This window comes from Rattus rattus, chromosome 8 (assembly GCF_011064425.1).
Source record: "Rattus rattus isolate New Zealand chromosome 8, Rrattus_CSIRO_v1, whole genome shotgun sequence".
Lineage (NCBI taxonomy): Eukaryota > Metazoa > Chordata > Mammalia > Rodentia > Muridae > Rattus > Rattus rattus.
In genome coordinates, this window is record NC_046161.1 from 2,196,723 (window position 1) to 2,224,093 (window position 27,371).

General features: G+C 36.5%; 2 protein-coding genes across 4 annotated transcripts in view; both read right to left on the reverse strand.

Annotated features, from left to right (window-relative positions):
• Casp4 (caspase 4) overlaps positions 1 to 13,338 on the reverse strand; it is a 34,892-nt gene extending 21,554 nt beyond the window's left edge. For all 3 annotated transcript variants that reach the window (XR_004388809.1, XM_032910154.1, XM_032910155.1), the window contains exons 1-2: positions 13,265 to 13,338; positions 1,145 to 1,399 (exon numbers count right to left, since the gene is read on the reverse strand). Coding sequence is in view for 2 of the 3 variants with exons in the window: in XM_032910154.1 (XP_032766045.1) it covers positions 1,145 to 1,399; positions 13,265 to 13,271 (262 nt within the window). In the remaining variant the exon portion in view is untranslated. The remainder of the gene's footprint in view (positions 1 to 1,144; positions 1,400 to 13,264) is intronic.
• Positions 13,339 to 15,037: 1,699 nt separating this feature from the next.
• On the reverse strand, positions 15,038 to 24,721 carry Casp1 (caspase 1). The gene is made up of 10 exons (XM_032910338.1): positions 24,617 to 24,721; positions 23,799 to 24,065; positions 23,484 to 23,546; positions 20,802 to 20,914; positions 20,187 to 20,360; positions 19,562 to 19,796; positions 18,998 to 19,138; positions 16,154 to 16,263; positions 15,620 to 15,719; positions 15,038 to 15,138 (listed from the first exon to the last, which is right to left on the reverse strand). Exons 1-9 carry the CDS (start codon positions 24,621 to 24,623, stop codon positions 15,621 to 15,623), a joined length of 1,209 nt encoding a protein of 402 aa, XP_032766229.1. The 5' UTR covers positions 24,624 to 24,721; the 3' UTR covers positions 15,038 to 15,138; position 15,620.
• Positions 24,722 to 27,371: the final 2,650 nt, after the last annotated feature.

The window sequence follows — 27,371 nt, forward strand, 5'->3', positions numbered from 1 at the left end:
TGCAATGTATCACACATTTTACTATTTGGACATGTGTTACTCTGCGCAAATGTCTCCTAGCTCCTCTCTGAAGGGGAAGAAATTATAAAACAATATGAATTCAGATAAATTTTTAATTTTTGATTCCCATAAACTGGAAAGAAATCCTATCGAATTAATATAACAAATGAAGGATTCCTCTTAGGTAAGACAATATGTAATTTTTGGTCAGTAGAACCTCAAGTGCTTCTTTCTGTTTAAAAGTTCCTGACATAAATTAGTTCAGAGTAAACATACAAATATACTGGATTCCTCCTATCCTTCACTCTCTTTTGTCAGACCGTCAGGATTAAGTCCATATGCAAATGACTAGCCAGAGCCTGCACCTATTCTCCCTTGTGGCCTGGTCTACTGGACCAGTGCTTTCATGCTGTCTTGGAGATTCCAATCCAGACAAAGCCCAGAGTTCTTCAAGAGAGTGCATACTTGTACCTCCTCTCTGCTGAACATTCAGTTCAATTCAATTCAATTAAGCTCAGAGTTTGGACCTCTGTGTAATTTCTGAAATTACTAAAAATATTTTGAACATTTTCCTATGATTCTGATCCTTATTGCATGCAATACTTTTAGTTTAGTTTTATCCTTGTGATTCTTTCAGTTTGTGGGAAAGCATCTAATTGACTTAATGGGAGAAGACCATGCTTAGCTGTACACATGTTCATTTCATGAAACAATGGAACATGTGCTCAGAAGTACTAACTGTGCAGGCAGTGCTAAGTGAATATGTAGTTCAGAAAAGAACCTTGGATGAGAGCCAGTATTTGTTGAGTTATGTTTCTAGTTCTGCAAAAACATGAGAGAAAGTATTAGGATGCTTAGACAGATGCTAAGACTGATAAGGGTCACAAAATTCACAAAGTGATAAACTTTAGGATTAGGGTTCCATTCTATAATTGTCAGGTGACTCGCTATTTCTCAAAATAGCTTGAACACAGGACTTAGCTTTTTTACCACGTTGGAAACTGGATCCCACCTATGAAAGTCAAAACACTTTCTGAAAGGTTGTCTATTTACAGAAAAATGATAATTTAGATAATTATAAAGTGTTGGACCTGACAACAGATCATGGCTATCCTGAACTCTTCACAATGCATTCTGATCTTACCTTCACCATGGTGGCTGCCTGAGTCCACATTAAGAAATGTCTGGAGAAGCATTTTGCCCACTTGGTTGTGTTTCCTTTTCAGGGCATCTACAAAAACCCAGCGCTTGTCACTGCGTTCAGCATTGTTAAATTTTTGTTTCTCTTCTTCCTTTAATTTCAATACATTGCTTTGTACCAATTTTTCTAGGTACTCTGTAAGGAATTCTTTGCCCAGTTCTTCCAACACCTTAAGTGGTTTATCAGGGTGGTTGTTTTCTGTCAACAATATAAGATAAAATCAGTTAATTAAGAAGTTACTATAAAATATACAAATTAAGATAATAAATACTCAACCATGACATAGGCTTTATAATAATAAAAATTTCTGATTTGCCATTGCGCCAACTCTTTAGATGAATGCTTTCCCCAAGATGTCACAAGAACAATTTTTGTGAAAAAGATGTTAGTAAGACTTACACCCTATACACAGAGCACTTAGCTATTAATTGATCAAATCATAAAAATGCTATAAATTAAACAGAATATGGTAGCTCAGATATTAGAGACAATCTTTTTAACAGCATATGGTATTCCATGTCATTTGGTGAAGAGATGCTTGAAAACATACTAATATGTTGTTTCAAGACACTGAAAAGAGAAAACCTGTGTTTGGTATGAGTGTCAATTCTATATAGAAGAGATGAAGAGATGTTTGGTCTTGGATGATAGTCTATAAACGTCATCTCACGGAGTTTGATAATGTAAATAGAACTCAGGCTAGTGTTGAAGCATCTACTTTGCCTAAACTCTGGTCCTCTGTTGTAGCAATTTGAATATTCAAAAAAGAACAGTGCTGAATGGGTGATCAATAGAAGAAAATAAAGAGATTAATAAGATGGGAAATTATATATATGCATAAATATGTCATTCACCATAGATAACATCATATTCAATGTCAACAAATAACATAATTTTACTATGATAAGAAACAAAGTTATCCTCTACATTTTTGTTGTATAAAATATTGAAAATTCTAGAAATCAGAAAACAAAATAGAGAGCATCTGATTCTAGGAAAACAGAAAGTAGTCTTATAACCAGGAACTTCAAACTTTTTACCAAAGCTTTAGAAACTAATAGGTGTAATATAGGTGTCTGAATTCTCACCCTTCGAAAACTGAGAAAAAAGGATGACTACAAATGTGAGGCCTGCCTTGGATATATAGTGAGTGCCTGTTTCCACAAGCTTACCAACTTAAAAAAATAATAATAAAAACAAACTACTTATTGTACTAGTAGATCATATGACTTAAAAATTAGTTTTCTCCAATGGAGTCTCATTGGATATACAAACCACTCTTAAGGGTAGTCACATGCTCAGCCGTCAATGTCCAATACAAAATAAATTCAAGTGTATATATTTAGGTATTTTGTTTCATATTGCCCTTTTACAGTACTAGTATTTTGATACATATTATGATATTTAATTTTATGTTTATATTAGTTTTACTTATGTGTGTACTTTTTAAGTTTTTTTTTCTATTTTTGTTGTTGTTTTTTTTTTTATTCTACTTTGATATTTTGCTTGCCTGTTTTTTGGAGGGTTGGTTTGGGTTTTTTTTTTCTTTTTTGTTTTTTTTTCATTTTCTGTTTTTTGTTTTTTGTTTTTGTTTTTGCTCTTTTGTTTTAAGGACAGAGAGAGAGAGAGAGAGAGAGAGAGAGAGAGAGAGAGAGAGAGAGAGAGAGAGAGAGAGAGTGTGATCAGATAGATGTTGGAGCAATGGAAACATTGATCAGAATATAGTATATGAAAGTTTTTTCAATAGATATATGAAAATATTCAATGTAAAAATGCTACCCATTCTATGGCAATATGTATCTGAAAAGTAATTTAAAAAATAAATTCCATTAAACATAGCTACAAAAATCATCACAAGAATGAATTTGGCCAAGGAAGTGAAAGATATATACTGTGAAAACTAATACATATTAGAAAAAGAAATGAATGTTATGGATAAATAGAGGGATACCCTGTGTTTGTGGAATTGAAGGGTCAAAATTGTTTAAAATAGCCACAACATCTAAGCAGACTATAATTTCAACATGATATCTATCAAAAATCAAATGGCATTTTAATAAAAGTAGAAATCTTTTTAAAATTCATAGCACATCAACTTGTAAAACTCAAAGTACATATTTGTATATAACAGGAATTGATGAAAAAAGAGACTGTGAATTTGAAAGAGAACAAGAAAAGTTAGATCACAAGGATGTGTGAGAAAGCAAGGAGAGATATACTTGAGGCTTTGCAGGGAGGAAAGAAAATGGGAAAATGATGGAATTTTATTATAATTTTAATATCAAAATAAATAAAAATAGTCTAAGAAATCATGACTAAAATATTAAATGACAAGAGAAGAAACACTATGTAACTACAAAGCTAAAATAATCAAAGTGAAATGAGGCCCACAGAGAAGCAAACATAAAAGCCCATATAATAGGGTGGAATTATAGCCAAAGATTTTCCTCAGATACTTTTCAACCAAAGCACTTGAACCTGCCTGCAATGGGTAAAGATTTCCTCCTCAGTAAATACTATGTATGCGCTTGTAGAGGAATAAAGTTACTTCTAAATGGCAGACCAAACAAAAAGAAAAGTAGCTCAATAATTACAGTTTAGACCACTAATTATATAACACCAGAAAACACAGGAGGATTTTCCAGTTATATTACTCTGTGCAATGATTTTCACCCTAATAATCTTAAGTGCAGTTAAGACAAATTAATGTAAATCAATGTAAACAACAAATAAATAAGCAAAAACAATAAAGCAACTGAGCTGAAACCGAAGGAAACAATGGATTAACACACAGCCTGTGGAACTGAAGAACAGATTTGCAATTTGAGAAGCTAATACCTTGATTATATAAGAGAGCCAACCTACTTAACAGCTTTAATAGCAAGAAAATAGAGTAACAAAATAGTGACAGGAACTAAACAGATAAATTTGCAGAAAAGTACAGGTAGCATGTTGTATGTATAAATACAAACAGTAATTCTAATTATCAGGAAATGAATATTAAAGCCACAGTAAGATAACATCTGATGAGTAACAGACTGATCATAATTAACATGACACAAATTTTTATAGTCTCCATGAAAACCAATATGGTATATACTCACTGAAATGTGAATATCAGGAAAAAAGCTCAGAATACCAATGATACAATTCACAGACCATATGAAGTTCAAGAAGAAGAAAGACCAAAGTGTGGATGCTTTGGTCTTACTTAGAAGGAGAAAGAAAATAACTATGGGAGGTAGAGAGTGAGAGGAACTTGGAAGGAATAGAGGAGGGGGAAGGGAAAAGAGGGTATGGGAGGAGACAGGGATGGGGGAAGATGTATAGAAAGTCAGGAAATTAAATAGAGGTATGCAGCAATGGGGGGGGGTGGGGAACTTGGAGTAGCCACCAGAAAGTCCCAGATGCCAAGAAAGCAAGAGGCTCCCAAGAGCCAAAAAAGGATATCGTTAGCTGAAATACCCAACAAAGGGAAGAGAGAAGCTGTAGAAGCAATATTCAAAGGTTAGGCAAGGCCTCCAGTTGAGGAATGGAGCAACCTACCCATCTCAAAAATATTAATCCGAAATTGCTCCTGCTTAAATGAAATACAGGAAGAAAGAGTAGAGCAGAGACTGATGGAAAGGCCATCCAGAGACTGTCCCACCTGAGGACCTTCACATGTGAAGCCACCAAAACCAGACACTATTGCTGATATCATGAATTGCTCTCTCAGGAGACTGATATAGCTGTCTCCTGAGAGACTCCACCAGAGCCTTACCAATACAGATGTTGATGCTTGTATCCAACCATTCACTGAGCACAGGACCCCAATTGAGAAGTTAGCTGAAAGACTGAAGGAGCTGAAGGGGTTTGCAACTCTATAGAAAGAACAACAATTCAACCAATCAGATTCCCCAGAGCTCCCATGACTAAACCACCAACCAAAGAATATGCATGGAGGGAACCCATGGCTCCAGCTGCATATGTAACAGAGGATGGCGTTGTCTGGCATCAGTGGGAGAAGGTTTACAGAGGGGAAACCTGGAAGGGGGTTAACATTTGAAATGTAAATAACTTCAAGGTAGAAATCAAAGATCTCAAAAAATGGAGAGATCTCCCATGCTCATGGATTGGTAGAATTAACATAGTAAAAATGACCATCCTATCAAAGGCTATTTACAGATTCAGTGCAATTCCCACCAAAATTCCAACACAGAGACATGGGAAAAGCAATCCTCAAATTCATCTGGAAAGGCAAAAAACCCAGAATAGAGAAGCAATTCTTAACAATAAAAGAACATCTGGGGGAATCAACTTTCCTCACCTCAAGTTCCACTACAGCGCAATAGTGATAAAAACTGTATGGTACTGGTATAGAGACAGGTTGATCAATAGACTAGAATTGAAGACCCAGAAATAAAACCACACAATTATGCACTTTTGATCTTTGACAAGAAGCTAAAAATTTACAATGAAAAAGGAAACATCTTCAATAAATGGTGCTGGTCTAACTGGTTGTCTCTATGTAGAAAAAAGAAAATAGACCCATATTTTTTACCTTGCACAAAGCTCAAGTCCAAGTGGATCAAGGATATCAACATAAAACCAGATACACTGAATCTAATAGAATAGAAAGTGGGATAGAGCCTTGAAATCATTGGCACAAGAGGAAATTTCCTAAACAGAACTACAATGGCTCATGCTCTAAGATCAAGTATTGATAAATGGGACCTCATGAAACTGGAAACCCTCTGTAAGGCGAAAGACATAGTCAGTAAGACATATTGGCAGTCAATAGACTGGGAAAACAAAACTTTACTAACCTCACATCCAATAGAGGGCTAATATCCAAAAAAATATTTAAAGAACTCAAGAAGCTAACCACCAAAAAAAACTCAAACAACCCTATCAAAAAATAGGGCATAGAACTAAACAGAGAATCACAACAGAGGAATCTTGAATGGCTGAGAAGCACCTAAAGAAATGTTTAAAGTCCTTTGTTATCAGAGAAATGCAAATAAAAATGACCTTGAGATTCCACCTTACACCAACCGGAATGGCTAAGATCAAAACCTCAGGTGACAGCACATGTTGGTTAGAATGTGGAGAAAGTGAACACTCCTCCATTGCTGGTGGAATTGCAAACTGATACAACCACTCTGGAAATCAATTTGGAGGTTCCTTAGAAAATTAGAAATAGATTTACCTAAAGACTGAACACTACCACCCTTGAGAATATACCCAAAAAATGCCCCACAGGAGCATGCATTCCACTATGTTCATAGTGGCCCTATTTGTAATAGCCAGAAGCTGGAAACAACCCAGATGTTACACCAAAGAAGAATGGATAGAGAAAAAGTGGAAAAGGTGGTTCATTTACACAATGGCATACTACTCAGTCATTTAGAAATAGGACATCCTGAGATTTACAGGCAAATTGATGGAACTAGAAAATATCATCCTGAGTGAGGTAACTCAGAAACTAAAGGACAGTTATGGTATGTACTCCCTAATATGTGGATATTAGCCAAAACCAACCAAACAAACAATAAATAATAACCAAGATACAATTCACAGAACTCAAAAAGTTCGACAAGCTAAAGAGCCCAAGTGATGATGCCTCAGTCCCACTAGGAGTGAGTAGAAAGCAACCACAAATGTGGAGAGAGGGAGGGCCCAGGGAGGGAAAGGGGAAGAGGGTTGTGAGAGGGGAGCATGATCTGGTATTGGGTGGGAGAAAAGGTCTGAAAATCTGAGGGTCATCAGAAAGGATGGAAACTTCAGGAGATAGGAGGTTGGGAGGATCCTCCAGAATGCACCAGAGACCCTTAGAGATGAGCTGGAGGTATGGGGTTGCTATTCCAGAGTCAAAATTCTGACCCATAATTGTTCCTATCTGAAAGAACATCATGGATGAAAATGGAGAAGAGCTTGAGAAGAAGAAGGTCCAAAGACAGGCCCCAAAAGGGTTCCAGCTCAAGGGTTGGTCTGAAGGCCTATCACAATTACTCAGGCTGTAGAGCATTGACAAAAAGGGATCTATCATGACTGTCTTCTGAAAGACCCACAAAGAAGCTTCAAGTTCCAGATGCAGATATTTGCATCCAACCAATGAGCAGAATCTCCTGACCTCTGTGGTTGAATTAGGGAAAAGCTGGAGGAAGCTGAGGAGGAAGGTAACCTTATAAGAGGATCAGCAGTCTCAATTAAATTAGACCCCTGAGATCTCTCAGACACTGGATCACCAACCAGACAGCATACACTAGCTGATATGAGGCCCCCAAAACATTTACAGCAATGGACTCTCAGGTCTGGGTTCAGTCAGAGAAGATGCCTCTAACACTCAAGAGACTGGAGGCCCCAGAAAGTTTAGAGGTCTGGAGGGGTTGATCCTACTTCTAGTGGAGACAGGGGGTCAGAGAGGAGGTATGGGATCTGGAACAGTAAGAGAGTGGATCGGGAGGGGAATAAAATCTTGAGTGAAATTAATTAATTAATGCAAATAAACAAAATAATTAACAAATCATTAAAATGAAGAAAATAGATATGGCAGTTTCTCAGAAAATTTGGAATTGATTTACCTGAAAACCTAGCTGTGTGAATCTTGAACATATACCTATAGGATTTTTCAGCATACCACAGAGACACTTGCTCAACTAGGCTCATAGCAACTTTACTCATAACAGCCAGAAATTAGAAACAACCCTGATGTCCCTCAACTAAAGAATGGATAAAGAAATTATCGTGCATTTACACAATAAAGTATTTCTCAGCAGTTAAAAATGGCATCATAAAATTTGCACAACAGTGGATGGAACTAAAATGTATCATCCTGAGTGAGGCTACTCAAACACAAAAAGACGACTAGAGTGTGTACTGAATTATGAGTGGATATTACACATTTAATAAATGTTAATTAGGCTACATCCACAAACCCAGAGTGGATAAGTAATAAGGAGATCCATAAAGGGGATACATTTATCTTTTGGGGAAGAGGAAATAGACTTTGCAAGTGGACTAGGGAGGTTGGGGATAGGACTAAGAAGAACGAGGTAGAGGGAGATAGCAGTGGAGGCTGGGGGTACAGGAAGAGATGACCGGAGTTAGAGGGCATTTGGGTAGGGGTGATGTGGAAACCTAGTGTAGTGTAAACTCCCTGGAATGTATGAGTCAGGACTACCCTTGTGGTGACTCCTAGTGATGGAGTATATTGAACCTGAACACTCCACCTTCTGTATCCAGGCAAGAATGGAACACCAAAACAGCATAAAACTTTCATGCTATCAGTTGTTCAGCCTGCAAGATTTACTAGGGCAATGATGTCACAGAACATGAGAAAGTGACCTACAAATGACTGTTTAATTTGAGCACTATGCCAGTAGAGGCATGCCTCACACTGCCTGGATGGTAAGGAACTGGAAGCTGGATAGACATAGAGTAAAACCAAACATGACTATACAATGAAGGAAAAATCAATGAAATGATTCCTAATGATGTTTTGAGCTATCCTAATAGGTCTGGGACCTAGTCCAGTCATCCTTAGAGAAGCTAACTCAGGCAGTTGATGGGAAAGAAGCAGAGACCTAGAGCCAAACAATGGGTGGAGAGACAGCCTAGGTTTAAGGTCTCCTTTGGTTCCCTCCCTTCAGAGTGTGGAAAGCCCCTTGAAATGGGGGAGGATTGTGAGAGCCAGAGAGGAGGGAGGACAATGGAAGAACCCACAGAATCAACTAAGCAGGGCTCATGGGTGTTCACAGAGTCTGCATGTGTCTGTTCTTGGTCCTTTGCATATATTACATGTATTGGCTTGGTGTTTTGGGGGTATTCCTGATGATATTAGTAGGGGTGTCTCTGAATCTTTTGCCTGCTTTTTGGACCCATTTTTACCTATTGGGCTGCCTTGTCCAGCCTTGATGAGAGCGAAGATTTGTGCTAATCGCATTCAATTTTGCTAGGCTGTGTTTCGTTGATGTCCTTGGGAGGCCTGCTCTTCCTGAGGGGAGACATGGGAACACAGTTGATTTAGGGGGAACTGGACATGGTATGGAGAACTGGGAGGAGGGGAGGGAGCAAAAGCTATGATCAAGATGTATTATTCTACAAGAGAGGAATAAATAAAAATGAAAAAGGAAAACACAACGTTAGTGATGTAGAGTATGCTAAGAAAGTGATCCTTTGCACATTATTGATGGCAGTATAAACAAGTATACTCATTAGAATAATAAAAATGATTCATGGAGATTCTTCAGAAATAATATATAACTGTCACGGATCAATCAAATCCACACCTGTTTTTCTCCTTTTTATGAAATAAGGATAGTGGACGAATACTACAAACTGCTTATTGCAATATTGTTTAATCAGCTATGATATAGAGACAGTATGTCTGTGGATACATGAGTAAATAAGGAAAAGAATATAGATAGGTAAAGAAACAGATCATAGAGAATAGATGGGGATGATGTAGCTATAGATAGATAAAGCTCTAGGAATAGAGATAGTGTTTTAGCATTTATAAAACAGTATTTTAAATGAAGTTCTGACTTTTGTGAATATGTTGATGAAACTGTAAGACATTGTGTTAGGTGAAATAAACCAAGCCATGCACACAAATCTAAAATACAATATGATTTTACTTAGTCGTGGCATATAAAAGGATTACAGCCAGGAAAAGAATAGAAATGTGGGGTCGGTAGCAATTTAGAGAGATAATCTATCCATAATTACTTGGTGGACTTGGAAAAATCGCATGTTTCTCATATATTATTCACAATGAAATTGAATATTCTAAGTTCTCAAATTAAATTTAAGCCTATCACTCAGCTTCATTTCTGCTATCATCTGTCTTGCTCACTGATTTTTAAACATACAATCTTCTTTTAGTATATAAATTACGTACAAATATATGCAAGGTTTAAACTCCCATGTGCTCCTTTCTTCTAGTGTTGTCTTCAATTTATACTTCACATTTCAGCTTAGTTAGCACTAAATTTGGTAAATTCCCTCCATGTTTCCAAATTTCAAAGTATTTGTCATAAGGTACCTGGTTTTCCCATATCTGGCATTTTTTGTTTCATAATAATGATTCCAGCCTAAATATCAGCATTTCACCATCAGATTCCATGCTTTGGATGCCCTGTACCATCAACCAGTCTCCATTACTTCCGATTTAAATGTAGTCTTCAATAATTCTCTGTGAGTTACTGATCACTAACATATGAAGACACACTATGAACTCCATTCTTTAAGAATATTTAAGAACACGGTAGACTTGGCATATTAAAACAAGAAGTCTAGCACATTGGAAGATGTCAAGTTGAGGGGAGGTGCGTTGGTCTTTCCCTTGAGTCAGCAATTTTTATTGAACATCTCTGTTTAAATGATAGTTTTCTAGCTTTGGCAATGCCATTTTGAAATTCAGTCTTTGTACAGCAAAGTTTATAGGGCAAAGGTAAAAATAGTTATTCAAACAAATGAAATATAAGACACTACAATCATTTAAATGGCTGATGTGTGTTCAAGAAAATCACTTTTAAAAGTTTTCATCCATCAGAACACAGTGTCTCCCAGGAGGAAGTGAGACCTGGCAAGGCTGAAAGTATCTCCAGAGTGTCTTACGTAAACAGGAAGCTGGAGGGGCTGGGTAGTAGAAACAGATACTCTGGTCAAGTGTGGGCAACAGCAGCATAAAAGGCAATGATCAGATGCATGTATTTATTTTAAAGATTTTTGCAGAAAAATAAGGTAATATTGGTGTTCTGCGTGTGAAAACAAGGTTACTCTGCTCAAAGGACATTGGACCTAAGCTCACAAATGCAACTTCTCATCAGCCATAAAACAGCAATGGTAATACAACCATGCTCACATAACTGTGAACATGAAGGCACAGACAATTAAATAGAAGTCACATAAAAATATTACAACTATAATAATCATAGACTATTTTGTTGCTACTATAATTATTTACTTAGGTAGGTTTGCAGTAATAATGAAATTAAAGGGGAAAGTTAGAAGGTGAAATTCATCCAGTCAATAGTTTTAGTACCAAGCAGTATAATAAAATGTTATGGATGTTTATATGTATAAGGGTACTAGGCTTAGTTTTGTCTAATATCATTGTTTCTCTTTCCTATTATTTGATTATCTGTTATTTCAGTCTCTTAATCAATCAGAAAATGGCATGCCTGCTTATGAGGCAGCCAGCAACAGGTTTGAATTTAATTTAGGGACTACACCATTTGTCATATAGCAGTTTTACCTTTAAAATCATTCCATCTGGAAGAAATTGAGAGGTATAAATGGATTAAACAAAATGTCACATATGTGCGGGAAGGGAAACTTGGAAGATCCTCAAAGGCTTCCAGTAAAAATAAACATCTGCTCCCCAGAAGGAAGGAGACTTTACCTCAGAATGAAAGAGAAGAGATTCTCAGACTGCAGTGTCCTGCAAGCAAGTGCAAAGCTCCAGAGTTGCTGTTTTCAAGAGCCATCACCCATGATGACATGAACGTTTTGATGATGCAGTTGTGCTTGAGTCATACCTATTTCTTGTTAGTAACCTCAATAAAAACTCAAGTTCATGCCAATTGAGCTTGGTGTAATTGTTACTTTAGTCTGTTGTGGTTTTCCTTTCTCTGGTGAGCAGGTGTTCTGTATTATGTGCTCCAAGAAAATTCTGTCAACAGCCTAACTCCTTTCCTCAACAGATAACTTACTGACATCATGAGAAATAAGCCATCCTAGAGTTTAAGTTAAACATTGGAAGATGAGACATAGAGCACATGGAAAGAACTACAACCAGGAAAAATCAAAGGAGTAGAAAAACACAGTAGAAGGAAACTGTAGGGTAAAGACTTTGTTTTTCTCTGTAAGGCTGCAATCAAGTTTTCATTGGTCTACAGAAACATAGAAAAGTGCATCTTTTCAGGTAGGAAAATCTGTCTGAAATGTTGATATCTCTATGTATATCATTCATCTACATATCTATCTATATCTATATTATATGTCTATGTCTGTATATCTATATCTATCTACCTACATCTATCTTTCTCTATATCTATCTCTATCTATATTATATGTCTATGTCATAATCTATATCTATCTATCTATCTATATATATTATCTGTGTGTTTAAATGAAAAGGATAGTCACATATAATCTTGAGTAAGAAACTATAGTAATAGATATCTAAAATGTCAAAACTGAGAACAAATTTACTGCAAATCCCAAACATAGGAATGTATAAATTTGTTCTAAACAAACTGCAGAATTGCACTTAGTTTGCAGTAAGTCTCTTTAATATTTAACTAATCAGGGTGAGGGCAGAGTAGTTACCTGAAACCTTAATGACTCCTTTAATTATAACACTTAAAAAAAAAAACAGAAACTGCTCATCTTTAAAAAACAAAACAGAAACTGCCCATCTTCACATACACATTTTGTGAATAAAGCCAAAGAAGTGATAAGATGCATTTGAACACTTGCTACCAAAACACCAAGTGATTTTCAGTCCTATGCCTTTTCAGCTTCTGAGTGATTTAAAAGCAATGCCAGTGATGGAACAGAAGGCTAAGACGTGAAAAGGAAGAAGTGAGTCAAAACATTGTGATAGGAATCTAAGAACAAGTTACAACAGAGTTGGTTTTAGCAGAAGCAGAGAGGTAGCAAGAAAAATGAAACCATTTAAAATGGAACAAGAGGGTAACTTCAGGCTTGGGAAATGGGTGGTGACTTCAAATATGTGCCAATCAGCATCTTGGGAAAAAAGAAGTTTTAGAGTTCATTACAGACTTCTAGCATTGTCTCATATGTGTTATTCTGGCTTGACCCTCCCTTCTGATTTCCAAACAGGAAAATAAAGGATCATTTTTTTTGTGGCTCAAAGCTGCATACATCTCAGCATCTCCACAATTCCTTATACACCATAGTTTCTGGCTGAAGAGTAATCAGGCTTCTATGCTACTGATCTGCTTTGTCCCCACACTTTTTTTTTAATTCCCTGCTGTCCCAAAGCTAAGGATAAACTAAATTCTAGTACTCAAATCTTAATCCCTATTCAGCAAGAGCCCCCAGACTCACCAGCCATGAGGAAAAGCCTCAGTTCTTTCGCACCCTGCAGAGAGCTTCGGAGAATAAACTGAAAGTTACTTGGGCATTTCATCAGCATATGGAGGCGGGGATTTCCAGGAGCTGGTGAAAGAGCCACTCAGAAAGGATCAAATGCTGTGGGGAAATGCCCTGTAACTCATAAAAGTGGCTTCCTTTTTCCTGATCTCTTGGGAACAAGCAAACACAACTACATAGGCTGCAAAAATAGAAAAAAGAAAAAAAATGCCGTGGATGTCTCATCCTTTGAACGCGTTTTCCTTTTTCTCTATTCTTCAAGGCCCCAGTAAGACACAGAACTGTTTTTTTCTTTTCTGGTTTTCAGTAACTCGACCTTTGCTTTCTAAAACATCAGTTCTAAGTCCATGCAATTTAACAGTCTCATTTCTACTGGAGAATTAAGCAATTGTTTCCTATTTCAGTGTGTTGTTCACAGTAGTATAACCTTTCTATACATATTCCTACAGACTTAGTCTTTTATTAGACATAGTTCAGAGCAAGCCTTTTGTCTCCTCACCCCTGGAAGAATTCCATTAACTGTGCAAGACTATCTTTTTGCAAAAATTTTTGCTTCAAGTGATTGAATACTTCTACTGGTTGGTACCCCCTGAACAAAGGCTACTCATACAGGCAGTTGCAGGCTGAAAGAGAATGAATGCATGATCACATGATCTTGGGAGAGAGGTATATCAGGTGAATGATTAGAGAAAGGGAAAAGACAAATGCTGTGGTGTGTTGAACTTGGAGGCTTTAGGGAATATTGGGTTAAATAGGCAGGATTAAAGGAAGTGACCTTCCTCAGCTCCTCCTGCACTTAACAAATACTGCTGAGAGACTGGATAAAATAATGACACTACTGCCCTTCTGCTCAATGTCATGCTTGTTTGGTAATTGTTCCCTGGTTGCTTATTTGTTGAGTGTGAAATTTTAAGGTTCTTAGGCTAAATCAATATTCTTTGATCCATGACTTTTTGGGATCTATGAAGCATAATAGCATGTAGAGGTTTCTTTGTTGTGCTCAAAGCTTCCAAAGTAATAAGTAAATACTCCATTTTGAGATACCATTTATTATTTTGTCTATCATGTCCCAGGTCTATTTTATACAAATCTACTGCTGAGCGCTAAATTCTTGGAATTCATAAGGCTGTGGTATCTATATGACTATAGGAAAAAACAGGCAAATTATATCGTAAAAAGAAATAATGCCAATCAGATAGAGCTGTATTTAAGAATAAAGTCTAAGGGTTGGGGATTTAGCTCAGTGGTAAAACGCTTGCCTAACAAGCTCAAGGCCCTGGGTTCAGTCCTCAGCTCCAGGAAAAAAAAAGTGTATGATTCCTTAAGAATAAAGTCTAAGAATCCTGCTGATATTGTGACTACTGAGGGATTCTGGGAGAGAGGCAGTAAACTGTTTTCAGTTGTGTTTCCAGGAAGTTATCTATCAGTATCCAGGAGACACTCCATTCCCATGGTCACACTGGTAATTCTGGTTAAACTAAGTGAGTCTCAAAAACAAGAAAAGATATGGGTGTTTGAATGGGAATTTTAGAGAAGAGAATAATTGTAGGGATAGAAGAATACTATAGAGGATATAAGGGTGTAGTAATCAGAATGCATTTTATACATGTGTAAAATTTTCTAAGAATAAGTTGAATAATAAAGACTTAAGTTGCTCTTCTTTTGCTCTAAAAATCAAGTCAAATAAAGGAAAATCTAATAGCAACAGCCACAACAAACAGGATAGCCTTTTTGTTTTGTTTTGAAATTTATTGTATCATTTTGGGGATTATTGGCTTCTTATTGGCATGATTCCCAACACAGGTACATAAGAATGAAGTCTTGGATTCCTATACAAAAGAGAAATAACAAAAACATGAGCATTCTGCTGAGATGTATGCAGAATACAGTATCACACTGCAATGCTGGTATATAAACCCACAACAGAGAGAGCCTAAGGTGTGTTTATCCTACTGAGAGAAAAATGCAGACACATAGAGCATGGGCTTCTCAAAATTTTGTTACGTAACAGCCAACTCTGAGAAAGAACCATGAAAATCTGAGAATGTTAAAAAAAATCAAAGTAATTTGTAGACAAATGGTGTCCCTTCAGTCTGTCTCTGTTCTCACCATATTATACCAGATGTAGAAACTTGCATCCGAATCAGTTTTATTACTCTTCAGTGGACTTTATTCAACATTCCCTTATTGTACACACACACACACACACACACACACACACACACACACAGAAGCACATGAAGATACACATGTACACACAAACACAAATGCATAAACACACAAGTGAACAAATACATTGGTATGACATACTTTAATGTCCTGGGAAGAGGTAGAAACGTTTTGTCAGGGTCACCCTTTCAGTGGTTGGCATCTGTAGTCTAGAGTCTGGTTGTTCGAAAGAAAATCGAACCTAGAAGTGAAAGCAAGGTTTGGAGTGATAATTTTCAGAGAGTACAGTCTCAACTCAAGGTGGACAAAGACTGCATTGACTGACATGACAATAAGTAATGAAACAATAACCCATGGTAATATAAGAACTAAAGTTATGAGAATATTTCCCAGACTATTAAGTCTCTTTCTGTAGTTGACAAATATGATGGGTACAGATATAGTAAATTCTGCTCCATATTCTACCAAGATAAGGATATAGGTTAATATATATAATTATTTCTTGAGGCACCTAATCATAAAACATTGACATTACATATGGATTGCTGACTAACCAGTAAATAAATAAACATCCCTTTTGAAAGAATGACAAACATGCATAGAACTTTTTCATTGGAAGCAGTTTGAGGAGCCAAAGACCAGAGAAGTAGAATTGAAAAGCATCTAGAGCCCCACCTTTCTGAAAATGTCCTCCAAGTCACAAGACCAGGCATATTCTTTCATGTGTTTGATGAGTGACTCAATGAAGAGAGATCCCCGGACAGGATGTCTCCAGGACACATTATCTGTAAATAAAGTACATTCCAAATCTTAGGATAGACCTAACCCTTGATATAGATCCAGCCTTTCCACTCTAAGTGGACACATTGTAGAGTTTATACTTTATTTTATATACTGCCTGCTAATTTTTCAGTGTATACAAAATTCAATGGGAACATTTTCCCTCTTACTCAAGATGGTTGCTGTAAACAATGCAGACATTCAGACAGTGTAGCTTCTAATTTCAAGGAGGTGAAAATCTAATAGAGAGATAGGCTAACTAAAGAAGGGAATGTGATTAGGTTTGGGAAAGTAAGTATCTGACTCTGTGTCTCTAGCATGCAATTCAATGACTATGATAGAAGTTCATTGTACATTTTAAAATGCAATGTTCTTAACTATAATGTGAGAATAATTATTTCTACTAAAAGAGATATTTGAAGAATAGATGACAAATCACAAATATCTAAGCGACGTAAAGGAAATGGAAAGGAGTGGAAACAGATATCTCTGAAAGCACTTTGTTTGTTGAAAAGAGTAAAAGGCCAGATTCTTTTCAGAAAAGTCCTAGTACGTGATTGGCATTTACACAGGCAAATTGCAGCTGGGTTTTGGTAGTAAAAGAGTATAGAGTCTGAATCATGTATAGGGGATAGTGAAGAAGGCAAGAAAAAGGAAGGCAGAATTCAATTTGGGGATGGCAAGAGTGCAGAAGACTCTAGAACTAGAGATCAATATATGGTGCAAGACAAAAGGAAATTATTCAAAGGAACAGTTACATCTAATATTAAAGCTATTTGCATTCTTAAGCTGGAAACCTGTGGGTGCTTTGGTATGGTATTTTTAAATTAAATACATTTATTTTTGACAATTTCTTCCATGTGTAAAATGCATCTGATTATGTTTATGACTTGTTCTCTCTTTAACTTCTTTTCACTCATTAACCAATTCTTCTCCCTTATATGTCGTTCCTGCATGCATTTTTTTTTTGTATTTTTAGTGATGCACTGAATATAATTAGGAATGTCTGAGTGACCATGTGTATGATATCTATGTAACAGAGTCTCATGAGCTTACTGATTGGTATATTTCTTCAGATGATTATCCATCTGCCAGAATTTATTAGCCAAAAGTTCAGTAAGGCCCTATTGTCCAAGAATGTATCAATGGCCACTGTGATTTTAACATAGGAAAAAATATAGGGATATATACATCAAGGCATGGTTCACCCAATGTAGAAGTAGGCTATATCTGGAGGGTGTAACCATAGTCAGCAATATAATTTGTAAGCTATTTAATTAGATGTGAGACCTCAAGGACATATTTGAGTAAAAGAATGTAGGCCTCAAAAAGTGTAAAATTCAGAAAATAAAAGAATCAAATGAGTTTTAATTAAGCCTTAACATAGTAACTTAAGTTAGAATTCAAATTAGAACTTTAATAATAAGTGTAACTTAATGTTTTAGGAATTCTTCAATATTTCACAAATATCACCTCATTCAGTCCTTGCCACAATAACAGTATATTAACATATAATGGTGAGAAATTTGAAGAAATTTCAGCATGATGAAAGAATTATACTTAATTTAGATGTAATAAATGGGAATGCAAGAATATAATCTGAATATAACCAGTTAGCATACATTTTAATTACTTACAATATTTGTTTTATTGTATAAAAGTGTCTCACATTAAAGTTTTCTTATCCTCTAATACGTAACATAAACTAGCTGGTCTGTATGATTTGAAGAGATTGGCCTATATCAACGCTCCTAACTACTCATAGGAACACTGAGATTACAGATGAATGTCCAGGTTTTCATAGTCTCTGAGAATCTCAGGTTAAGTGATCAATCTTCCTGTTTCCATAACCCCATCATCAGGATTCTGTAATTACTTGATACTTGTGTACAATTGTGTTCTGACTAAACTCTGTGATGTACACCTTTAAGATTTTATGGAACTTTAGGGAGGATGTTCATCTATTTAACTGTTAACTTTTATAGCTCGAGGAGAAATATGCAGCATGAAGAGTTTACTAGTTCAGAAAAAAAGACACATATATTTTGCCTGTGCGGATAAGAGGGATTGGATACGAAGTTTAAAGGTGGTCTTGGGGTTGGGGATTTAGCTCAGTGGTAGAGCGCTTGCCTAGGAAGCGCAAGGCCCTGGGTTCGGTCCCCAGCTCCGAAAAAAAGAACTAAAAAAAAAAAAAAAAGGTGGTCTTAAGGATCTGAAGGGGTTTACAACCCATAAGAAGAACAACAATATGAACCAACCAGACCCCTAGTGCTTCCAAGCAATATACCACCAACCAAAAAATACACATATAGGGTCCCATGACTCCAGCTGCATCTGTAGCAGAGATGGCCTCTTGTAGGACATCAATGGAAATAGAGACGCTTGATTCTGGAAAGTCTTGATAGCCCGGTATAGGGGAATGACAGGGCAGGGAGGCAGGAGTGGGTGAGTGGGTGAGTGGGTGGAGGAGTACCTTTGTAGAAACAGGGGGAGGGAAGATGGGATAGGGGTTTCCAGAAGGGAAAGCAGGAAAAGGGATAACATTTGAAATATAAATAAATAAAATATCCAATAAAAATAAATAAAATAAGGAGACCTAGGAGACCTTAATGCAATTACAAAACAAAACAAAACAAAACAAAAAAAACCAAAAGTCTTATATATTGCTATATGTATATATAGAGTCTTTTTTTCTAACAGTAACAGAGACAAAAGTGATCTGTATAAAAAACCCTTTACCTGGTGTTGAAGAGCAGAAAGCAATAAAATCTTTCTCTATATGGGCCTTCTTAATGCCATCATCTTCAAAAATTGCATCTGTTAAGAATCCCTCTTCGGAGTTTCCTACTGAATCTTTTAACAACACCACTCCTTGTTTCTCTGGAAAACCAAAACTGATTTCATATTACTAACAATTTCCAAGAGAATTATTGCTGTCTTGTAACTTCTCTTAAACCTATTCTAAACTCATTAGTCTGCCTTTTATTTATATCTATTAATATGTGTGTTTATGAATATGTATAAAATGTTTGTTATAATCCATGTCTCAACAATTCCTTTCTCCCTTAATTATTTTTCCAATAATACCCAAAGATCAATATACATGCACTGATTATTGATAGTGATATTCACTAGTGAAAAAATGAAGCAAATATTTACCAATTTGAACTAAAACTCACAGAATACATGAGTGGTAAAATAGATGTTTAATATTTGAGAATCAACCTCCAAACACTGAAGAGTACTGTCTATCTATAAATGATAAAGTCTCACTGGGAATGCCCTGTTACTTTAAACACTCACCTCCACGGCATGCCTGAATAATGATAACCTTGGGCTTGTCTTTCAAGCTTGGGCACTTCAATGTGTTCATCATTTGAAAGATTGTGTCAACCTTTAAAATATCTGCAACTTCATTAGAGTATGTGACCCCACATATTCCCTCCTGGAGACCATGAGACATGAATACAAGGAAGGTACTGTCAGAAGTCTTGTGCTCTGGGCAGGCAGCAAATTCTTTCAATTCTTTTGTCATCTCCTGTGTGAGACAAGACAAGTGATTTGACGCTGTGATTTTACTAGGAACAGTAAAAGGAGTCCTTGCATAAATACATAAATGTGAGTGACATGAAAATGAAATTTTTAATTTATAATTTTATATAAAGCAAGGCTATAAAATTATAGGAAGTCATCCAAAATTATTGAACTGATACAAACTTTTTACAATTGGATATTACGTGAGACTTTGGCTAAACCATGTTTGCATTTGACAGGCATGCATTACGTTCAGTGGCTAGTCACCAAAGGATATTACCAGTACAGAACTAGCAAAACTTCAATCTTTAGGTTCTATAACATGTCTTCTAGCATTTTCTAAGGGGGAAAAAAAAAGACACGAACACTGTTTCTATACCCTGAGAAGTCTTACCAGAGCTGTGAGATTTTCTTTGACTTTCACAGTATACCCCAGATCCTGCAGCAGCAACTTCATTTCTCTGAGGTCAACATCAGCTCCAACTCTCCGAGAAAGATGTTGAAAGTCTGTGTTGCAGATAATGAGGGCAAGACGTGTACGAGTGGGTGTTTTCATTATTGGATAAATCTGTATGAAAAGCAGATTGAATGAAGATCCTTGTTATTTCATTATCTACTTTATGTGTTTATAAAAATTCCTAATTCCTTTCTCTTAATCCTTTCAAGAAACCAATCCTGTTAAAGTTAGATTAAAAATAGGGAGGAACCTGAAAGCTGATGGAATCTATGAAACACAGGTGAGTTCTGGGCATCTGACCTTGATTTTGAAATTGAAATTTTAAAAATGAAGGGGGATTGTAGCTAGGATCTCTGAATTGTAAAATTGTGTGACTTAGGAGTATGGGGGGCTCATTAACTGTAGAGTTAACGTGGTTCCACATCTGACTTAGGTTCCTAATCGCTAAATTTGAGACGCTGCAATTAACTTGGCCATGACACAGAACTACCACCCTTGGGGATGCCCCCAGTATTCTTGAGCTTGTTCCATCCTAGATTCTGAGCGTAGCACCTCTGAATGATTTTCTTTCCATAATTTCTGGGCTATTTCTAAAGGGCAAAACTTGAGGGAACCACTCGGTCCAGGAAATGCGCCACCTTCTTTGTTCAGTTTTTCTTTTGTTTCTGTAAGAGATGAAAAATTCAATAAATGCATTTAACTCTAGTGTTCTCCAATCCATTCTCTTACAGCCTTAGCTACATGTGGAGACAGGCAACCCTGACCTCATTACCACATTGCAGAACAAGATACATATTCCCACTCAGAGATCCCTAGTGGTGTGGTGTGGAATTTACCTTGGGATTAGTTTTTTGACAAATATTTTAAATAAAAACAAAACAAGGAGTATTAAAATGTTTAATATTTATTTTAGAAAGTATTTGAGACTAGGAGAAAAATTTAAGTGGTGGGTATGGGTAGAAAATATTTATGTGATTATAGTAATAATTTTAAAAAATATTTTTGCTTATTCTTTTATAAAATTATGCATACTAGTAGGCATCAAGTGCTTTTTAGAAATGATCCTCTGCCCCAGCATCACCTTCTACTGTGTTTACACATTAATGAAAAAAGGAATACAATATTGAATATGTGAACTAGAAGGAAAGTGAGGTAGAATAGAAGGGTAAGTGATAAAGTTAACTTACAAATTTTATGAATTCATATCACTCATTATTGACTGTATCTATCTCTGAATAAGTGTTTTACAATAGTTTATGTCCGTAACTCCTAAGGCTTTTATTAGATTCGAAGTTCAGTATCATCAAACAAGATGATAAACTTCTAAATGATTTGCTATAAACTTGGATTATTTAAAAATAAAAACAATTCACTTAGCTACCTGGAGAATAGAAATTAATCAATCATAATGAACAGATTTTAACTAATTATAAAAGGCATTTAGATAAATTGTTTTGTGTTTAGCAAGTTAAACAAAGTCACAAATATCGGTTTGTTGTAGAAAAGAATTCATGCTACTTAGAATTAGTATACTGGAAAAATGTTAAAATATTCATTAATTTGTAAAACATCTTGCCTTTACACAAATATGTTTAAAGCAACAACAAACTAAGCAAATATTTATTTACACTAGAGAATTTTTTCAATAATGCAATAAAGTATTCAATTATATGGAAATGTCACATCAGATGAAATATCAGAGAAAACATGTGGATTAATCACTATTAATCACTATCCAGTGGATAATTGATATTTTTAAACACTTGACTTTCTGACCTGGGGAGAAATGATTGTCTTCTAAATTAAATTATTTCAGAACTATGGTGGAAAACTGCTCTTGTAACTTACAGCTTTAGTTATTTCTTAAGAAAGAAATGAACTTACTCAAAAGTAAAACTATAAGCGAGGGATGTATGTGTCCTGACTACCTCAGCTTCCATAATGTAGAGTGAACATTTCAGTGTAGACCACTCCAATAGGTGTTCTTTTGTCATTTGGGACATAAGTAATTTTTTGTGGGAATTCTATATATTGTGTGAAATGAAGCTTATTATTGCTTTTTGTTTAGTAAAGTTGATTGTACAATCTCAGAATCTGTACTCAGTGTCCACAGGATTCCACCACCCTACACTACCAAGCTGTCATTGTTATCATCATTCCAGAATGTATCCTGTCTGTGTGATCAGCTGTAGTCAATAGAAGATGCACATGTGTTTATTGTGTGACACATCTAGGCTGAGCTTACAATGTCTTCTACAAATAACCTACTCATATTCTTTAAATGTCCCTTAAAGGAAAACTGTAAGCATAGTTCTGTTAGTTCTGTCAGCTGTAAGTATGTGACACAGCGTAGAAGATGTCTGACATGGAAGAGGGCTTTTTGCTTAGTGAGAATGACTATTTTACAATCATCATGCAAAAGTAACTGCCTTCTAACCATGTAAGAACAAAGGTGAATATTGACTTTCTTACTGCATTCAATATTACCTTAATAAGAGTTTGCATTATCATTTCTAGGCCTGAAATGCTAGTAGCCTTAACTTAGTGATAGTTTTAAATAAATATTCATTTATTATTTATTTATGCAAGTTCAGTTCAGGCAAAAGTATACTTATTCTTGAACACTCTACAGAGTAATGTCTGGAGTACAGTTGGTATATGATAACTATTATTCCTCTAATGACCAAGGAAATTATAATTGCCATAGATAACTGGAGATTCATGATTGGCAGCTACTATGTGCTATGATAACAGATGTGTGATAAAGTGGTTGAAGATTTGAAAGAGTAAGTCATTAAAACCTAGCCACAGACTGAAAGGAGGTGGGAGGGGAAAGAAGTGGTAGGCTGCATTTTGAGTTTCACATTTGAACAACTGCCAGTGTTCAAATTACTAAATTACATTACTAAAAAAACTGCTAAAAGTGGGATAGGGAAGAATGACAAGTTTATCTTTGGGGGGTGTTTAGATAAAATGCCCAGAGAAAATGGGAATATATATACTAGGTACTAGAATGGTAAAGTTTGGTACTTAATGAGCAAGTTAATACTTGGCTATAGACTAAGAAAGTTTTAGTATAAATATACAAGAACTGCTTTGCTCAGCAAGATATACAGAGGATAAGAAGAGGAAAATGTTAGTTACGCATAGCACCCCAACCTCTGTTTACCCCATGAGAAAATGGCAAACAAGATGAGGGTCTACTGGGTGTTTTTCCTCTTCCAGTATGTGTACCTGAGGAGAAAGGATGTCCTCCCTTAGAATCTTCTGTAACAACAACAGTTTCAGCTGATGGACCTGAAGAGAGACAAAGGAAATTAATTCACCATAGCAAGGTGAGATTGAGGCAGATGTAACCTACAGGACACACGGCAGAAAGAATATGAGTAAAGGAGTCATGTGACACACAACAGGACCAGAGACATAAAAATGGGAGTCTGGAGTTGGAGCTAAGAGAGTTGTCTTGAAATCACATAAGAAATGTATACATCAGACTTTGCTTATCCAAATATATAGACTCTCCACTTGGTCTAAGATGCAGGTTCTTACCTGACTGAAGCTCCAGAATTCCTGCCAGGTAGCAGTCTTCATTACAAATGTAAGTGATAAACATCTGGCTTGCCCGGGGTCCTTTTTTAGTGACATGATCGCACAGGTCTCGTGCCTTGTCCATAACAGTGATATTTTCAAGTTTAATTTTATCCATCTCTTCCTGGCTCAGGACTCTCTTCTCTAAAAGTTCATCCAGCAATCCATTTATTGTCCCTACACTCACTGAGTTGATAAATTGCTTCCTCTTTGCCCTCAGGATCTTGTCTGTTTAAGGCACAAAGAATTCTCAAGTCAAGAAAACAGTTGAATGTTCCTTTCATGTAGTAAAGAAGGCCTGCTCTCTTTCAGAGTGAATCAGCATAATGTCCCTCTCACATACATCGTTTCCCCTGCTCCTTTTTTCTATCTCTGCTTCACATTTGCCCTTTAATATTACACAAAAACATACAGTGTGAGGCACATGTACCGAGTTACCGTCTTTCTGTTAGAACTCAAGAAGCATAAACCATTTTCTTTTGCTGTCACCATCTCTGTTACTCATCCACTTCCCTCTGTCAGATTAGAGACTTAAAAGAAAAGATTGCAAAAATGATGGCAACGATGGCAGAATACAAGTAAAACACCATTTCCTTTCTAGCCTTAGCCAGACACTACGGCTTCAAGAATCTTCTGTGCAGACATCTACAGTCTTCCCTTTGCCCAGATTCAGCTCAGCTAAATAACTCCAGAAACTAATGATGGCTTTCAGAGAAGTGAGTCTTTTTCCAATTGACTTATTCCCCAAACGAGCCCCTTTAACAACTGAGAAAACTCACCAGCCATGGCGTTTCTCTCCTATAATGCAGAGCTACTGAAACTGAAAGCATCTAGCTACTTCCTTTCCAACAGGGCGGGAATGCAGATTGAGAAATAACCACAATTGCTGTGTGCGCATGTTTATTTCTCTAATTAAACTTAAGTTTAAGTGCCAAGGGGTAACCCTGATAATGATCTTTCCTCAACACTTGGAAGGGCTCAGGAAAGGAAGGGAGTGAATCTTAGCCATCAAGAAAGAAATGAGCTATGACAAAGCAACAAGCCCAGGAAGAGAAGGTAGAAGACCTGTGGTTTCACAGGAGATCGAACAAGTGAACAAGTGGGCAGGAAAGGCTGCCACAGGTGTTTCTGCTGCAGGCCTGGTGCTGAGACTCTGAGACTGGAGGTGGGAGAACAAAGGGAGAAGAGAAGATCTGTAGTCAGTATACTACTGTCTGGCTTGTGAGACCTGTTGGCTAGCAGGGGTGCCTTTTGCAGTTGGGGGCTAGATTTAAGCAATGAGTAGTGGAAAAAAGGGTAGGAGGCAGGTCAGAAGAGGTTCCTGAAGCTACTGTTCCTGTTCTGTTGCAGAGTTAGAAAGGCAGCAGGGCCATATGTAACCACCAAAACTAGATAAGGTTGATGAAGCTAAGAAGTGTATGCTGACAAGAGCCTATATAAATGTCTCCTGAGAGACACAGCCAGAGAACGTCAAATACAGAGGCGAATGCTAGCAGCAAACCATTGAACTGAGAACAGGATCTCCGTTAGGGGAATTAGAGAAAGGATTGAAAGAGCTGAAGGGGCTTGCAATACCCTAAGAACAACAATGCCAACAAACCAAAGCTCCCAGGGACTAAAGTACTACCAAAGGACTATACATAGACTGAACCATGACTCCAGCTGCACAAGATGTAGCAGAAGATGGCTTTGTGGGCAACCAATGGAAAAAGAAGTCCTTGGTCCCGCCAAGGTTGGATCCCCAGTGTAGGGGAATATTGGGGCTGGGAGCAAAACGGGTGTTGGATAGGATAGGGAGGGGAACACACTTATAGGAAACGAGGAGGAGAATGGGATAGGGGGCTTATGTCTGGGAAACTGGGAAAGGGAATAATATTTGAAATGTTAATAAAAAGTACCCAGTATGAGAAAAAACAAACAAACAAACAACAACAACAACAACAAAAATACAAATCACCAAAATTTATAATGCATTTACCAATGGAAACTCTTTATAGGTGATTACCAACAATGTCATTCTTCGTCTCTCTTATAATGAATCTGAAATTAAATGCATACTTTTGCTAAATTTAAAAAAAAAAAGAAAGAAAGACAGCAGGATTGGACTCAGAGGAGCAGAAGGAGAGGTGTGTGTTTGATATCAAACTACTTGTTTCCCTCGTGGGGGAGGCCCTTGAATTAGCAAGGGTGCCTGCTAGGCATTGGAGGACAAAGGGTGTTGGTAGGGTAATAAGGATACATCAAGGTGAACTGCTTGTGTCATCAAAAAAACCACAGCTTTCACCTTAAAGGTAACAAGGGAGAGATAGTTCATTTTGAAGCCATTTTGAATGACCAGCACCCAAGTACACAGATTTAGTTTACCCCAAATTCCAATTTCCAATATGGAAGTAGTTTCATAATGCTTTTCTAGTTTTGGAGAACAAAGAAAGTTATAAATCAAGGTAAGTTTAAAATGCATTGGCAAGCTTAAGAAGAAGATACAGACACACTGATGTGGGGAAAAGCTTTGCTATAGTCATACAGTGTCATCTGATGACAATCTTACCTTTCTAATTGGTTAAATCGCATGTTCTTCTATGTTACTAGCTTCTGTGAGGTTTTAATTTATTATCATAAGGTGCTACTTCAGGTGTAGAGTGGAACAGGAATGGGTTTTCTAGAAGGCTAACACTAGTCTAAGATGAAGTAATCAGCCTCTGAACCTACAAAATTCCAACATTTCTACAGTACAGCTATTCCAATTGGTCTGTCCATCTCTGCAGACACAAAACCTTATTCCAGGAAGTTTCTGTTCATAGCGAGATATAACTTCATTTCTGGGATTTTCTTTCACCCTTGTGATTAGATGCCTTAGTTCTTGGCTTCTTTGTTTTGGTTACTGTAACATACAAATTCAGTAAATATAAGCTTTACTTAAATTCTTAACAAAAGAAAGGGCTGGCCTCAACTACTGGCTTTGTTTACCTGTTATGAGCTATATCTACAACACTATTACTGAAGTTTCAAGAGATAGTTTCTTGCTTCTCATTCAAGGTAGAAGCTCTAGTCTAGAAAGGAAGACAGAGATCTAGAAAACACATTCCATTGAGCAAATATTAGGGGAAAGACATGGCAATACAGAAGCTAGGCAATGCAGAGTCAGGTGGTAAATGAAAGATTGGGATGCTAGGGTATACACTCAAGGAAAGAAACAATTTACAGTAGCTTGTGAGTTCGGGTGTTGTCCTCCCTAGTTTTATATCAACTTGACACAAGCAAAAGGAAAAAAGAGCCTCTTCACTTTGACATAGTCTTGTAAATGTTTACTGTGGAATAAGGAAATCAAGTAACCTTGCTTCCCTATAATCTTAGGGTGCAAAGGTCCAAACCAAGCCCTATATAAATCCTTATAATGCTTAGATTAGATAATAATCCTTTTACTCTTTTTTTAGGTGTGCTTAAAATTTTTTTCTTTTATAACCAAACTACAGACAATTATGAAAATACAAATAAATTTAAAAATTGAAAGTTAAGATTTAATAAGAAGAACAG